The sequence below is a fragment of the Nicotiana tabacum genome, chromosome 23 (genome assembly GCF_000715075.1).
Source record: "Nicotiana tabacum cultivar K326 chromosome 23, ASM71507v2, whole genome shotgun sequence".
Lineage (NCBI taxonomy): Eukaryota > Viridiplantae > Streptophyta > Magnoliopsida > Solanales > Solanaceae > Nicotiana > Nicotiana tabacum.
In genome coordinates this window covers 67546545-67564118 of record NC_134102.1, presented here as the reverse complement: position 1 = coordinate 67564118, position 17574 = coordinate 67546545, and the positions used below count along the sequence as shown (strand labels likewise).

At 37.7% G+C, this 17574-nt stretch overlaps 1 protein-coding gene and 1 non-coding gene across 3 annotated transcripts; one reads left to right on the top strand and one right to left on the bottom strand.

Annotated features, from left to right (window-relative positions):
- Positions 1 to 6077: 6077 nt before the first annotated feature.
- TRNAY-GUA (transfer RNA tyrosine (anticodon GUA)) lies at positions 6078 to 6160 on the bottom strand. Its single transcript has one exon. It is a non-coding gene; the product is annotated as a tRNA-Tyr (tRNA).
- Positions 6161 to 8292: 2132 nt separating this feature from the next.
- LOC107805713 (bZIP transcription factor 16) lies at positions 8293 to 16352 on the top strand. Of its 2 annotated transcripts, none has more exons than XM_016629786.2 (13): positions 8293 to 8892; positions 9327 to 9414; positions 9509 to 9565; positions 9662 to 9736; positions 12748 to 12837; positions 12926 to 12985; positions 13086 to 13255; positions 14094 to 14148; positions 14381 to 14417; positions 14508 to 14788; positions 15277 to 15354; positions 15429 to 15554; positions 15878 to 16352. In XM_016629786.2, the coding sequence occupies exons 2-13, from the start codon at positions 9358 to 9360 to the stop codon at positions 15992 to 15994; spliced, it is 1203 nt and encodes a 400-aa protein (XP_016485272.1). In that variant the 5' UTR covers positions 8293 to 8892; positions 9327 to 9357; the 3' UTR covers positions 15995 to 16352. The 2 variants fall into 2 exon arrangements, with proteins under 2 accessions (XP_016485272.1, XP_016485271.1); XM_016629785.2 differs by having other exon boundaries at positions 14381 to 14426.
- The last annotated feature ends 1222 nt before the right edge of the window (positions 16353 to 17574 follow it).

The window sequence follows — 17574 nt, the reverse complement described above, 5'->3', positions numbered from 1 at the left end:
GAAAGAAAACTCTCATTTCAGAAGCTTTAAGTTGGAAGAATTGACAAAGGTTTGATTTTTGAGTAAACGAATTCGAAATCGGGATTGGAAGGTTACCACAGGTCCGTATGATGATTTTGGACTTGGGCGAATGTCCGGATCGGGTTTTGGATGACCTGGGAGCGTTTCTACGCCTATTGTGAAAGGTTGGCGTTTTGGAAGAATTTCATAAATTTGGGTTGAAGTTTGTTTGGGATTCCGAGTCAGGGAATAGCTCTGTATGGTGATTCTGGTATTAGGACTGCGTCTGTATGTGGATTTGGAGGTCCGTAGGTCATTTCGGGGTCATTTGGCGAAAGTTAGAAATTTAAAGGTTTTTGAGAAGTTTGACCGGGAGTAGACTTTTTGATATCGGGGTCGGATTCCGATTCCGAAAGTTAGATTAAGTCCGTAATGTCGAATGTGACTTATGTGCAACATTTGCGTTCAATCGGACGTGATTTGATAGGTTTCGGCATCGAATATAGAAGTTTGAAGTTTTAAAGTTCACTAAGCTTGAATTGGAGTGCGATTCATGGCTTTGACGTGGTTTGAGGTGATTTGAGGTCTCGAGCAGGTCCGTGTTATGTTATGGGACTGGTTCGTGTGATTGGACGGGGTCCCGGGGGGGCCTCGGGTGCGTTTCGGGGTGGTTTCCGACCAAATTGGAATGATTTACTGCTGCTGATTGCTGCTATCTGGTTTCCTTCTTCTCAAACGTGAAGGGATTCATGCGTTCTCAAAAAAGACTTGTGGGGGCTACTGGATTTGCACATTGCGAACGTGATGGGAGAGACGCGAATGCGGAGTTGAGGTTGCAGAAGCCTACGCGAACGCGGGTAGGCGCACGCGAACATGAAGAGGAAATGAGTTGGGGGTCTGCCAGGCGTTAAGCCTTCGCTAACGCGGCTTGAGGCCGGCTAACGCAAAGGGTAGGGAATTACCAGGTTCGCGAACACGGCCATTAGGACGCGAACACGTAGAGGAAATGTGGAGGTAGTGTGTTTAGCCTTCGCGATCGCGATGGCATTCCCGCGATCGCGAAGAAGGGTGGGCCTACGCAGATTGGTTTTAATGCGGGGTTTGGCTCATCTCCTCTCATTTTTCACTTGAGTGGGCGATTTTTGGAGCTTTTGAAGAGGAGACCTTCATCATATATGTCAAGGTAAGTGATTCCCACCTATTGCAAGTTAAATACTTGGATTATATATAGATTGTAACATGGAAATTCATGGGGAAATTATGGAAAATTTAGGATTTTGGTAGAAAACCTAGAAAATGGTATTTTTTGAATTTTGACCATGAATTTGGGCATGGAATTGAGAATAAAGAATATATTTGAGTTCGTAATATTATGGGTAATGTTTATCTTCGAAAAATTTTAGAATCTGGGCACGTGGGCCCGAGGGTTGCTTTATCGGCTTTTCGAGCAAAGTTGGGAATTTGTCTAAATTGATTTGTTATTAGTATTAGAGTATATTTTTATTGGTTTGCACATTGTTTGACTAGTTTTGGAGCGACGGGTATCAGTTTGAGGTGTTAGAGGGCTTTGGAGCCGGTTATGGAATTTCGGAGCGAGGTAAGTCTCCTATCTAACTCTGTGAGGGGAAAATTACCCCTAGGTGTTGTATATTGATGTGTGCTATTTGTTGTGGGAGCTATGTACGCGCGAGGTGACGAGAACCTGTACGTAGCTGCATTCATGTTATTGCCCGGGTAGGCTTAGGTTCACATCATGCTATAGCTGTACTATTTGAGCAGTCTCTCGCCTATTAAATTCCTCTGTTTTACATTACTACTTGAGACTAGACTTGCTATTGTAGAGACTTCATGAGTTCATGATTAGTCACCGAAAAATTGTACTCCTCTTACGACATGTTTCCGTGATATATATGTTTCATTGAAAGGTTTTTGTTAAAGAAATTACAACTCACACGTTTATTCGTGAGTGGGGTCAAGAACCCGTCAAAGCTCCTTATTCTAATGGGATCGGGCCGATCGCCTTGGCAGGATTATGTACTTTTTATTCTAGTGGGATCGGGCTGTTCGCCTCGGCAAGATTTATGTACCACACTCTCATGGGAGTGGGTCGTTCGCCTTGGCAGTTTGATAGATGAAACTATGGTTTGTGCCGTTCGACCTTCGGCAGTGCACAGTTTATTATTTATGTTAGATCGGGTCGTACGCCTCGGCATTTCTATAAAGATATCCTCATGGAATCGTGCGTAATATTTGGCAAGAAGCCAGAGTTTCTGTGAGTCTTTCCCTGATTTGAATTATAAAAACCTATTTGGTGAGGATATATATATATATATATATATATATATATATATATATATATATGTGTGTGTGTGTGTGTGTGTGTGTGTATGTGTGTGGTCCATTATACATATATATATATGTGCTCTGGTTGAGGAGGAATTGCTAATTAAGAGCTTGAGTTTATTGTAAGGAGGATAATTGTACCATAAATTTACAGTTGTTTATTTCATTTATTTACTTTGCCTCATATTTGTTCACCTCCTTACTGTACCTGATATTATTGGACCACTAGTGAATGTCGATGTCGACCCCTCGTCACTACGCCTCCGGGGTTAGGCTAGATACTTACTGGGTACACGTGGATGTACGTACTCATGCTACACTTGCTGCATATTTTTGTGCAGGTACTTTTATGTCTGGTGGTCCTTTGGGCACGGATGATGCGGGGACTTGCTGCGAGCTGCATTTCAGGTTACGCTCTGCAACTAGCAGAGTCCCCTCCAGGGTTATTTATATTTTTTCTGTCTAATTTATATTCTGGACAGATGCTATATTTTATTTTACATCCTAGTTGATGCTCATGCACTTGTGACACCGGATTTTGGGGGTACTTATGAGTTGTTCAGTATTGTAATTGGGAAAATATTATCATTTACTCTGTAAAATTTATTTCTGATTATTTAATTGAAGGAAAATTTTGATTTCAAAATACAAAAATGAATAATCGAGTTAATCAACTATTGTTGGCTTGCCTGGCAGTGGTGTTAGGCGCCATCACGACCATTAATGAATTTTGGGTCGTGACAGAATTGGTTGTTGTTATGAGAAGCATAAAGGTGGTATCTCATTGTTGTTGATTGTGCGAAACGATACGGGTGGCTATTGTGGTATGGTCCGGGCGGAGTGATAATGTTTTTTTATGCGGAGTGATAAGGGTGGCTATTATGCGATGTCTTTGATTTTACTTGTTGACTTGGGCTGTAATAGTACACTCGCACAAGCATACACCATAACATGCCACTTATACCGGTTTAGAAGTATGAAACTTAACATTTATTGATCATGCCCATGTATTCTTGTATTATTTACTTTCATGTTGATATTGAGCCTGTGACCATACCAGGCGGATTATGATAGTGAACTTGTGACCATGCCGGGCGGATTATGATATTGAGCCTGTGACTATGCCGGGCAGATTGTGATTGTGAACTTGTGATCATGCCAGGCGGATTGAGATATTGGCACGTGAGTTATCCGTACGGTTGTGATTAGAAATGTGGGCACAAGGTGCCATGAGCATATGATTGTGGATTGAGACTCGTATCTTGTGATTATGAGATGAGGCATCTCGGAGTAATTTCGTTTCGAAACTTGAGTTAGAACGACTTGCCTAATTGGTTGTTATTTATTTTCCTTGTTTGGTTTCAATGGTACTTTCACGGTGTTCGTATTACTTTACTGTTTATATCATATGTCGATTCTTGTTGCCATTATTGATTCATGCTTTCATTATTAGCTTTATACTTCTATATTGTACAGGTTATTTTGACTAATAGGTGTCTTGACTTGTACCTCGTCACTACTCCACCGAGGTTAGTTTTGATACTTACTGGGTACCGACCGTGGTGTACTCATACTATACTTCTGTACATTTTTGTGCAGATTCAGGTATTGGAGATATCAGACTCAGGCAGAGTTAGCTTATTGATCGCGAGGATTCAAGGTAGAGCTGCTTGGTTGTCGCAATCCCTTGGAGTCCTTTCCTTCTTTTGTGTCAGCTTGTTTTTTGAACATTATTGTATTTCGATCTTTGAGATATTTTCATGTATTCAGCTAGAGTTCGTGACTCTATATTACCTAGTCTTGGGAGGTTTTAGTAATTATTGCCGCATAGGCCTATTTCACATTTATTTCGGTATTTTATATAATTCTCTAAATATCATTATTAAATTGGCTTAATTATGGTAAGTAATTGGCTTACTTAGTCTTAGAGACTAGGTGTCATCACGACGCTTGAGGCGGGATTTTGGGTCATGACAACGATCAACTTCAGACTTATCGGCTTTGAAGTTAAAAAAATAGTCCGAAGTGCAATGCAATTAAGGCCAATTAAGTCTAAAGTGCAAAAATTACTCTTAAAATGCACTAAGGCCAAATAGGTCTGAAGTGCAATAAATATTTTCATGCACTTAAGGTCAGAGAGGTCTGAAGTAAAAACAATTACACTTCAGATGCACTTAAGGCCAAATAGGTTTGAAGTGCAACCAATGGTTTTATGCACTTAAGGCCAAAAAGTCTGAAGTAAAAAAATTACACTTCAGATGCACTTAAGGTCAAATAGGTTTGAATTGCAACCAATAGTTTCATGCACTTAAGATAAAAAAAGTTTGAAGTGAAAAAATGCACTTTAGATGCACTTAAGGCCAAATAGGTTTGAAGGGCAACCAATGGTTTCATGCACTTAAGGCCAAAAGGTCTGGAGTGAAAAAATTGCACTTCAGATGCACTTAAGGCCAAATATGTCTGAAGTGTAATAAACGTTTCATGCACTTAAAGGCCAAATAGGCCTGAAGTGCAAATTACCCAGAAACAAAAATTTGTTCTTCGAATTTTAACAACCCAATATAGGACTCAACACCTAAATCTACTCCAAATGAGTTCAAATTTGAAACATAACCTCCAAATATCATCAAGAACAAACTCCAATCATCAATTTGTCAAAACAACAATAAATCTAATGAACCTATTTTGTAATTAAGAAAAAGAAGAAGAAGAAACCTTAAGCAATAATAAAAAATAAAGCGCCACCGCAGCTCATCACTATAAAATATCATAAACTACCTTAAAGTATATTCACAAACACCATATAAAATTGTCATCACTCGAAGAAGAAGAAGAAGAAGAAGAAGAAGAAGAAGAAAGAGGAAAACAAATGCCTGAAATTGTTTAAAATTTGGGCACTAGTTAAAAAAAATTTAAAAAGTGGGCACAGGTTAAATGTGGCGACCAAATAAGGCGCCAAATTTTTTTACCTTTTTACTTGTAAAGAGAAAGAAAAAAGGCCAAATATATAGACGGTCCCTTAAAGTTGTCACCAAATTTCATTTAGACACTTTAATTGAGTCTATTACCTATCAAACACCTCAACTTTATCCAAAATGTATCTGTTAAGAATCTTGAGCAGACGTGGCACAAGCAGTGGTACTCACTTTGAGTTGAGCGCGTGGCACAAAGAGTTTTCTATTTTTCTTTGTTTTCTTCTTTCAGCTTGGTTGCCGACGACCTCTTTCTTATTTTACTCCGGTCATCTCCCTTTACATATTCTTGCGAAAATTCCAGTATTAAAATTTTCTGGATTCCTTTCAATTATCAGTTATCTCCTTGGGGGTGGTTTTTTCCATCATGTAACTAGTCCAAGACATGATTCAAAGTTGTGGTACCAAGTCATGATTCAAAGTTGTGGTACCAAGTCATGAAAGTTGACCAATTCTTCTGCCTCGCCTTTCCTCTTTTTCTTTACTCGCTTAGATCCCCATCTTTTGGTTATCCCGTCGGGATAGAATAAAGCTTATAGTTTTTTAGTTAGTTTTTTGAGAAAACCTATAAGTAATGCTCTGTTTCACCCCCTCTTCAAAATTCAAGCCCACGATAATTTTCCTATCCTTTGAGGCAGATGTGTTCCGTTTCTTATTAATAATCATTCCATTAACTAATGTTTTCCTTGTAAATTAAATCTTTAATAAAACCATTATTTTTAATAGGTAATATTTGATACTCTGAAGTCTACAACAAACAAGTGGAAGAGGCAGGATTCGAACCTACGTAGAAAAATTTTAACAGATTTACAGTCTGCCGCTTTTGACCACTCGGCCACTCTCCCCTTCCCGGGCCGAGGGCCCCCTCAATGGGTTCTAATCTAAGAAGGGAGGCGGCGCCCTGAATCAATCAAAAATCTTATTGATTTAATTGAAGGGAACTAAGACGATTAGCTTAGCTAGCGTTCCGGGAGAATCTAGTCATTTAGTCAGTTCATAACTATCTCTATAAAGCAAAGGGTAAAGCTTCTATGAAAGCTTTTCTTTGCTGTCCGGGAATTTCAGATTGTAGCCCAAGGTCTTGAAATTACAATGCTTGAAAGAGTCAGATAAATTTTATTGCTTTTATTTCTGAACTGGATTATGTTACATTGGCACCGATCAATTGCTTTTTTATCTCATGATTTTGAAGATGGGGAAATACTCGCCATTTGTGGCTGGGTAGTTAACCCAAGTTCCGACCAGAAGCGAATTCAAGATTTGAACTTTATGGGTTCCCATACTTTCAGCAAGTAAGAATTTTTTTTAATGTTGGCAGGTCTGTTTTTTAAAAGAAAAAAAGAAAAAAAAAAGTCCATACGGGTGTTGTTTTGTCAAAAAAATAAAAGTGAAGCTAAAAAGTAAATGACGGGATTCGAACCCTCGCCACATATTCAAGAATTCAAGAATACAACTTTATTTTGGTTCCTCCATTTGCCACAAGACCAGAAGCTCATTTTACTTATGGGTTCCAAGCTAAAAATAGTTATACATTTAATAAATTTCTCGATACAAATACAAGGCTCAGGTAAAATTTACTGGGTTCCCGAGGGTACTGATATTGTTGATCCACCCCTGATTCTGACCTTTCGTCTAGTTAATTTGATCATTTCACGTTTCCTGCGACTTTTGCCGGTTTGGAGCGGTAGTAATTTGGAAGTATCTTGATCCTTTCTTTCTATTTTATTTATATTTTTGCTGATTTGTAATTTTCTAATTGGTTCAATTTGCCAAGTCAGAGAGTGATACGAGAGTGAGATAAATTTGTGTTCACTAGGCACATTTTGAATACGGAAAAGGGTCATATTTGCTCCCGTACTCTTTAAAAAGGGTCATATTTGTCCTTCATTATACTTTTTTGATATATTATCCTTATCGTTATACTTTAGGATCATATTTAGCCTGTACTATTCAAAAAAGGGTTACATTTGTCCTTCATTATACTTTTTTGACATATTTATCCTTACAATTATACTTTAGGATCATATTTGTCCCTCATCCGTTAGATCGCCATGTCCCACCTTTGTTTTCCTACATGGCGCCTATGTGGATTTCTTTTTCTTTCAATTTAAATAGGGTCACCTATTTAAGATAATTTAACCCCGCCCACCCAATTTAAATAAGACACACTAACTAAAATAAATAAAAATCCTAATTCCCATCCCCCCACTCGTCCATCTCTCTTTTCCGGGTCAGCTCCATATTTTCCGGAGAGTGAGAAAATTTTGGACAGTGAGTGAATGAAACTATAGTGTTATCTCTAATTGATTTATTTAATTATTTTACCTTTGTCTATGTTAATTTGTTTCCCTTTAATACTTAGGAGTTAGGAGACATGAATCACTCAATGATGTGTTGAAGTGTTTGTAGAGATACAACTCTGTAAAGTATAAACTGGGTCAATTGACCATGATTGGTCTACGAAAAGCAATTTCCTGATATGGCATTTACGAAGATTGTGCGAAATACAATAGCGATATAGCAACGACAACATATTGGCAAACAATAACTTTGAACTCAAAATCACTAATCTAATACATCTCACAATTATTGCAGTAACCAAAGTAAATTACGAGAAGTTGCACAACAATGGGTTAATGAAGTCTTATTTAAGTTGGGTGGACGGGTTAAATTATCTTAAATGGGTGACCATGTTTAAATTGGAAGAAAAAAAAATTCACATAGGCACCATGTAGGAAAACAAAGGTGGGACATGATGATCTAACGGATGAGGCAAATATGATCCTAAAGTATAATTGTAAGGATAAATATGTTAAAAAAGTATAACGAAGTGCAAATATAACCCTTTTTGAAGAGTACATGAGGAAGTATGATCGATAAGGATAAATATATAAAAAAAAAGTATAACGAAGTACAAATAAAACCATTTTAAAGAGTAGATGGGTAAATATCACCCTTAACCGTTTTGAATACACTTGAGGTATTTTGATAGGTAATAGTCTCGGTTAAAGTGTCTAAAATTTGGCCAAAGAAAAAAAGAAAAGAAGAAGACGTAATACATAAATGAATCTGAGCCGTTGAAGAGGGTCCACGACACGGTCAGCGCACCAGGTCACCAACCAATCAACGATCGATCGAAACTAACACTCCTCTCTCTCTCTCTCCTCTCTCTCTCTCTCTCTCTCTCTCTCTCTCCTCTCTCTCTCTCTCCCCGCAAATCACCGGGACAGGGGACGCACTGTGTCGCCGATTTCCCCCCAAAGCAAAGCCCTAACTTTCTCTCTCTAAAATTCTCCCCCCTTTCTCTTTCTTAATCTTCCCAATCGCTATTCCCTCAATTTTATGCTTCAATTTCACTCTCTGATTGTTTTGTTGCCACCTTTTAAGCAGCACCTCTAAGCCCCATATTCATACACACACACACAGAGACACATAAACGCACACTTTAACAGTCTATTTCAGGCTAAAAAACCAATTTTACTCAGGGACTTATACTATAGCTGAAGCTGACCCCAATTCTTCAGATTCAGTGGTGTATGTGTTTATCTTCGCGGAAAAGTTTGGAGATTATAGCAAGGTAATTGCAAATCTTAATGAATGGGCACTTGGGATGAGCGAGTAATGTTGATTTAGCTTGATTATTTGGTATAGTTTTGCAAATTTGATAAAATTTGTCCGTATTTGCATGTGTTAGTTTGTGGTAATTTTTGTATATTCGGTGTTGCACTTCAACTATTTTACCCGGTACCTGCTATCTCACACCAGCACAGTTACCAAGTAACTCTGACCTCCAAGGCCCAGGCAGATGAGAAGAAATCACCTAGTGTTTATTGCCCCCACTGGGGATTTGAACCGAGACCTCATGGTTCTCCTTCCACTTCATTGGTCTATTTCATGTTTTACTTTCGACATATGTAAACTCATGCTTTGAATTTGTGTGTGTTGAAAAAAGACAACTTCAGCTGACTCTCATGAAGAACTTCATGTATGCGTGTTTAATTTGCATGACAGGATGGTTTGAGCAGTTATTGAGGTAGTGGCCATGGGGAGCAGTGATATTGACAAATCCTCGAAGGAGGCAAAGGAGTCAAAGGAGGCGGTAACTGTTTTTTTCCTTTTAATTTAATCACCTGAATTGTTAGATATCATGTCAGCTTGCCTAAATCCCAAGCATCATTTTTTGTGTTATTTAGGAGCAGGCTTCATCAACTGCCACTGGTACAGTAAATCCGGAATGGTCCGGCTTTCAGGTTGAGTTTCTCTGTAGCATTGTTACTTAGCCTTTTACTTCATTTGTTGCCATTTCATTTGTTGGTAGTCAATGGACATGGATTATCCGCGTGCAGGGATATTCTCCAATGCCTCCACATGGATTCTTGGCGTCAGGTTCTCAAGCACACCCTTACATGTGGGGAGTTCAGGTATGGAGGAATTATGATTCATGTCCTGTTATGTGTTCCTTCAAAATTAGATCTGCTGGCTTTGCATTGCATCATTGTGGGCAAGCATGTTTGTGGATAATTTTTTATGTTTCAATAATGACGGATATACACGGTATTAGTCTGATAATCATTGAACAGGTGCTTGCTGTGACCAATTCTGGATTTGAAATGGGAGAGAGTTGAGCTTGTACTTTAGAGAGTTTCAGGAAGCTTATTTTGTCATTGATGAGCTTTGCTCTTAAGCATCCTCATTTGTGAGCATTAGTAATTATTTACTGGTTACACCTGCTTTCCTGCTAGCGAAATTCATGTCATGCATTGAAATCTCATTATTCTATTGTTAATTTCTTTTATAACATGTTTGGATTCAGTAATGTCCTTATCCTCTGGGGGCAAATTCTTTTTTGTTTTTCAAAAAAGAATACTCTATTGAAAAAAATGAAAATATCACTAGTTAATTTCAGTATATTTCACACTTTGAATGATTGATTTGGCTCTGTGATGATAGTTTCTTGAATAATCTTGTCTCTTAGGAATGCTAAAAGTCAGTCATTTTATTTTCAGCGTCCTCCTTAATTATGGACGTAGATACCATGTTTTTGAAACATCTTTTTGTGTCAGAATATTACTGCTATATTTTTATTATTAGCTGTATTGTTTTGAGGAAGGCATCTATAATTGGCATTATAAACCCCTTTTTCATTGTTACAATTCGAGGGCATCCTTAATCAGTAATAAAAACCGTCTTAACTAGAACTATATTTATAAATATAGAGAGCTCAAGTTTGGTAGTTTGAAGATTAAAATTAATGTAATGATTAAGCATGTCGTAGCCTAAATTTGTGCAGTTGTCTTAGTCTCCTTTCTTTCGAATACTCAAAATGCTCTCATTTAAATCTTTGAGATGTATAAGATAGCTTTACATTGGAAAGGAGAGCCTTTTCTGACTTGTGATGCTTTTAATGGTGAAAACCCTGGTTTCTGTATATTTTATGGTGCTCTCACTTTTTATACATACATATACATGGACAAGTTCAGTGAAAAGGATAGAATAATTGAAATACTCCGCGACCGTTCTCGTCATGATTCAGTATTCAGTTTTTCTATCACGAAAATTATGTAAGTAAACATTTTGTGGCTCATGAATTTCCACATTACAGTCAATGCATGTCTAGTTTAAGCTCTCAAGCAGCTATGTTGCTGGTTAAAGCTCTTTTTTAAGAATAAACTGGGGAAATTTGGTACCACTTTGTGTTGATGCGGCCTCTTGAACACCTTTAGATATGGAGTTTAAGTTGCTTGCTATACATAATCTTTTGGTAGGTCAAACCTATTCTTGACCATCTTCATCTTCTTAGTTCAAGTGTTAAATGACTTTTAGTGATCGTAAATTATCAAGAAAATAATTGTGTTTTTGTTAATCCAATTGTCTAACTCATGTGGTTCTGTTGACGTCTTCATTGATTCTCAAGTGCTAATAAAGGTGACAAACACGAGACTGCAAAATTAACTGCTTGAATAAAAGCAACAATTGTTATGCAAGAGGCTGCTTGTTAAAGTCAAAGGTTCTCAAATTTTCTTCAAATTTACATGGATGTATATGATAGTGGCGCCTCAATCCCAAACTAGTCATATGAATCCTCTAAATCCATTATGTTTAAGGACCAGCCATATTATGGCTATATTTATGCTGCTGTCAACCTACTGCAACTCTCCTCCTTTAATTGGGTTTAGACCTGCTGTGCGAAGCTCACAAAGATATTTTCAAAGATGTAGAAACAACAACAAAGACAACACTCCATGTCACCCCATTTTAAGTTCATCTCAAACCAATATAATACAAAATAAACTAAAAATCAAAAACACTAGGAGTTCTCTATGTTTTCTACTGGAATATAAATCTCGGCAAGGTTAAGAGACCCGTTGAAAGCGAAGACTTTAAGTAAGCGTGCTAATATGACTAAAAAATATTTCTAGCTAGTTGGTATCATCTATGTAGATCTTTTTCTTGATTCATGCTATCTTTTGCTAAGTCTGCATGGATTCCAAGAGATTGTAGGGCTTTCTAGACAATTTTATCCATGTGATTTTAAGTTTACCTTGTTCCTTTTAACATCTTTACCCATCATGGTTTCACACCTGCAAATCGTTGCATTGGGAGGTCGACGCACGACATGGACAAACCATCTCAATCGACCTTCTCTCATTTTATCCTTGATGTGTGCTACTTGCATCTTTTGCCGAATATTATCATTTTGAATCTTGTCTAATCTTATATGACTGCACATCCATTTTAGCCTCCGTATCTCTGCGACACTCATCTTGTTGATATGTTGGATTTTAATGGTCCAGCGTTCACTCTCATATAACATTTGCCGGTCTTATCACTGTTTCATTGAAGTTACCTTTTACTTAAGTAGGTATCGTCCTATCATATAACACCCCAATAGCACTTCTCCATTTGAATCCTCCTATTTTGATTTTGTGAGTAACATCTTCATATGTCGTACCATTCTTCTGGAACGTCCATCCAAGATATCTTAATTGTTTGCATTTACGCACAGCAAACCCATCCAATCTCATGTCAACTTCACTCTTCTTATGCTGACTAAATTTACATTGAATATATTCCATTTTACTTCTTCTCATCCTAAAAACCGCTGTTTTCTAGAGTGCTTCTCCACAGTTCGACCTTTTGGTTGACACTCTCACTGGTTTTGTCAATTAGCTAATTATAAAGGATGTATGAGTTAAATTATCTTTCTGCTCAATTATTGTGCTGGTTTTTAGTTTCCTGCTTCTCCATGGTTCTAAAAGTAGAGACTTCTGGTGAATTCTCCCGGATTCAAGCATCTGGAGTCATATGCCAAAATTTACAATATCTGTTTCTTATTTGAATTTATTTCGAAAGGGATGTACTATTATTTTGAGGCTCCAACTCATACTAGTTACTATTGTCTTTCTTAACCAAAATGTTTTCCCGTTTTCAGCATCTTATGCCACCCTATGGTACTCCACCGCATCCTTATGTTGCAATGTATCCCCATGGTGGAATATATGCTCATCCATCTATTCCTCCGGTATCTTCTTGTTCCGTGATATTTCTCAGCTTGCTACCAGTAGCTCGTGTTTTAGTGCTAACAGACATTTTTTTTTCATATTGATCAGGGATCTTACCCCTTCAGCCCCTTTGCGATGCCTTCTCCAAACGGCGTTGCTGAAGCTGCAGTAAGTACCAAAGCTAGATATGTTTAGTGATTCTGTTCGATGATACTAATGGTTCAAATTTCCGATTTCTGTGGTGCTTCTGATATTTGAACTTTTGTAGGTTAACACCTCTGGCAATGCTGAAGTAGATGGTAAATCATCTGAGGGAAAGGAGAAACTGCCTATTAAAAGATCTAAGGGAAGCTTGGGTAGTTTGAATATGATTACAGGAAAGAATAATCAACCTGGTAAAACGTCTGGAGCATCTGCAAACGGAGCCTATTCTAAAAGGTACGCGATATCTCAACTGAATAAATTGTTTGAAAGGAGGAAGTCGTGGAAAATGAAGACAGACAGAATGATGTTACCACTTGGAGATGGGTATTAACACTAGTCTCCTAATCCTTTAGCTTTTCTGTCCTCTTCATTGCCCTCGAACTTTGCTGATATGTGACAGTAGACACTTAAGCTGAAATTATATATAAAGGCAGATGATCGTTTGCTATTTCAATTGGTCTAGATTGCTTCAAATTGCCTTGATTATTTCTTTCTGCTAAACACAAGCAGCTTGATTGAGATGGTTAGTATATGAATAATGTAATCAGCTTAATCAGTAGTTGGTCTTGTGGGTTTTGTCAAGTATGCATTCTCTATTGAAGTGGTTTGAGGTTATCTCATGACTGTAGTTTGTGCTCCATTTATTTATTTGCTTTAGCTGCTTGTATATAATGATAGCCGATATGCCTTAGATCAATTGGGATAAGTTGCTGTCAGAAATCACCAGTTGAGACTTGAGAGTATGGTTTCTTACTGGGTCTGCATTCAGAGTGCATTCTCTTTTCCTTTTTCTTCAATCAAGTTTTTCTTGGTTAAATATTGTCCTGTCGTATCCTTAGCTTGGCTGGGAACTTGCTGTCCAAAAAATGTATAATGCTATATACTCTTTTTAGGTTTCTATGTGGTCTGCATAGATTTCTTTTGGAGATTCTGGTTCAATTGGATCTGTTTGTTGCCCATGAACATATTTGCTATCATTTGCTTAATCTGCATGTTTGTTTTGGTTGTTAAACTTAAAAGGGCATCCTGTCAGTTATTAAGAAGTTTGACCTTTGCCAATTTGGGCTTGCAGTGCCGAGAGTGGAAGTGAAGGCTCAAGCGAAGGGAGTGATGCAAATTCTCAAAATGTGGGTATTATGTGGTGGATATTTGATTTGTTCATATCTAGTCCTTGGCAGTTTTTATGGTGGATTATGTTTACACAAACTATTAAATAAGCTTTCCATCTTAACGCATTAGGATTTCACATATAGGTTTTTGGTCATCCATTACCCTTGCAGTCAGTATACATGGGAACAGTGTAGTCGTATTTAGTAGTTGGTGCCTTCTTTGAGTATTTTTCTTCTTGATTGTGTACAGGAGTCACCAATGAAGTCAGCAGGCAGGCAAGATTCAGGTTCTGGTGGTATGAATTTGCTTTAAACATTTTGTCATGAGTTTTGCCAATGCATTTATTTGATGGAAAAGTATGGCGTTTCTGTTATAGCTGAAGCATCTCGAAATGGCAATTCTGCTCATAGTTCTCAAAATGGAGGAACTAGTGCTTCCCATTCATTGATCAACCAAACTATGCCAATCATGCCAATGTCAGCTGCTGGAGGTATTCCTGGTCCCACAACCAACTTGAATATTGGTATGGACTACTGGAGTGCTGCCGCTTCACCGAGTATACCTGCAATTCATGGAAAGTTACCGTCTGCTTCAGTTGCTGGAGGAATGGTTACTGCTGGATCAAGGGATATTGTCCAATCACAAATGTGGATTCAGGTAGTTTCATCTGTCTTATTAACTTTTTACCTACCCTTTTGCTAGCTTTTTCATTATGCTGGTTCAACTACTGCTTGTGCTTGAAATATCTAAACACCTGAAATCCACTCTCTTCTTTTCCAGCTTTAACTTAGCATGTGGCAGAACAATTCTGTATGTTCCATTATAAAAACAAGGCTGTGGTGATAGATATAAATATGCAGATAGCATACTTTTGTATATTTTAGTTACATGGGAGCAGTATGAATTAGTGTTCAATATAGTCGTTATAGGATTACTGGTAGAGCTCATTTAATTTGTTCTCACACATAATCTTTGCCTGGGTATCGTAGCCTTGCTGAGTACTCAGAGTTGAACACCGTAACCTCCATGCTCTTCAGATGTCCTTTTCTTCTGTTTCTAACTGTGGACGTGTCACCCTTTATTTTCCTTTGCCTTATTTGTAACTTAGTCCATAGTAACCTAGAACATGTATTTTCCTTGAATAGGATGAAAGGGAGCTTAAGAGGCAGAGAAGAAAGCAGTCCAACAGGGAATCTGCGCGTAGGTCTAGGTTACGCAAGCAGGTACTGATATTTCTTTTCTTGTTTCTTTGCAAATTTGGAATGACCTCTGACTCCACTTTGCCTTTGGGAGCCAGGCAGAGTGTGATGAACTAGCACAGCGTGCTGAAGCTCTAAAGGAAGAAAATGCCTCTCTTAGAGCAGAACTGAATCGTCTGAGGAGTGAGCATGACCAACTTGCTGCTCAGAATGCTTCTCTTAAGGTATTGTCTCTTTTCCCTTCTTCAGTTATAACTTTTATCAGAAGAAGAGAAAAAGAAGGATTCAATAGTTGCCAACAAATAACTCATTGCAAAATGAAGAAACTTGAGGGTGGAAGGTCAAAGCATTAATGTTCTTAGCTGCAGAAACAACCAACCTAAAATTTACCTGATGTGGACTGTGACATGGTTTAAAGTGCTTATGTAAATACTCGCCATACTTTATTTGTCACCTTCTAACTGCAGAAGGGAATTGAAATTGTTAATTCTCTTTTTCCTGTCTTCGCTTTTAGAAAATTCATGAGTCACTGGATTTGACTTTGCAGGAGAGACTTGGTGAAGTTCCAGGGCGAGAAGATCCGAGACCTAGTAGAAATGACGTACATCTAGGCAAAGATACCCAGCATTCATCACAAACAGAGCCCACACAGGGTGGTCAATGAAGTTCTCGCTACATTATTGTGGATTGGATATTAGGGCTTAACCTAACAAATAGTAGCTGAAGTCTATAATTTGCATATCATGTAGTTTAAAATCTGTGAAATCTGAGCTTGTTAGTGTCAGGATTTGTTGTCCAATATTGTCCATTGTTTCTCAGTTGGACCAATCTTTTATGGTCGAGGAACTGGATAACATGTAGATTATGTGATCATTGGTGCAGGTTAGTTCTGTGCCAAATAGGTGGTGTTTCTATTTGCTCAAATTTTTATGTACTGAAGTGGTTGAATGAATTTGCTCGTCTTAGAAGAAATGCTCTAAGCACAAATAAATATGCAATGTGACTGTATTATACACCGTTTGTTATCTTTTTCCTTTGCCCTTCCCTCGGAGGACCGCTATTGGTTAGCATTTCTTAGTTTCTACCGCGAGGATATTTTGTTTTTAAAAACGTCAACACTACTTTTGCGGGGGGAAACTTGAACCTACTGATTAATCTAGACTTACAGGAGCACTCTTTGCATGGAAATGGTATCTTGTTGAAGATACAAGCTGAAGGTTCCTTGTAGACCGACGCAAGTTTTTAACCAAATACGTCCGGATCTGTTTATGTTCAAATTACTGTTAACGCAACATCCCTAAATTCTTAAAAGCCATTTTTGGTCCAAAACTAACCTCCGTATCCATATAGAGATCTTTCAATCAGTAAGTATATCTATTAAAAATGAATATTAATCTAATTTCAATATCTGAACAAAGAGTGAACAAGAGAACTCGGCAAAGCCAGCAGAAGGAAAGTCATTTGGTCGAAGTTCCTTGGTCTGCACAGCTGTGATTGCAAAACCCTCACATCAGACTTCAATTGCAAAGGGCAACGAATGCAATTGAAGTCCCCAAAGTGCAATTTAAGATCTAATAGGCCGTTATGGAGCAAACATGGAAATATTTAAAACAACAGTGTGGTAACGTGTTAATTAAGGATACCATGAAGTTAGTAGAAGGCAGAGGCTTCTTTACTAATCACTGCTGTAGAGAGGCCAATCAAGAAGCAGATAAAACGGCTTCTTCAAGTCATCAGCAAGAAGCAATGCATATATATACATGTTTTGAGACAATGCCAAGACAAATTAAAGGTTTACTAACAGCTTGTTTGAATGGTTGCAGAGGCGCAGCTAGGATTTCAAGCTTATGAGTTTGGGATTCTAATCATTAAAAGTTACTGGGTTCTTAATTAATCATTTATATATATTCAATGGATTTCGTAAGACAAACACAAGGTTCGAATCAAAGTTATTGGGTTCGGCCGAACCCGGTCCCGACACTCTACCTCCGCCACTGAATAGTTGTTATGTATTGTTTCATAATGTATCGTATAATATTGTATTGTATTTTATTGTACTGTATTGTTTTACTATATACAATCTTTGGATATGTTATATTATTTTCAGTCATTTCATGATGTCATGCACCAACAATATAAAGAATAAATTTATAATATTATAAAGAAAAAGTAAGATACGAGGTAGAATTATTAGATAAAAAAATAGGGTAAAGAATAAAATAAGATTTTTAATAATATGGAAGA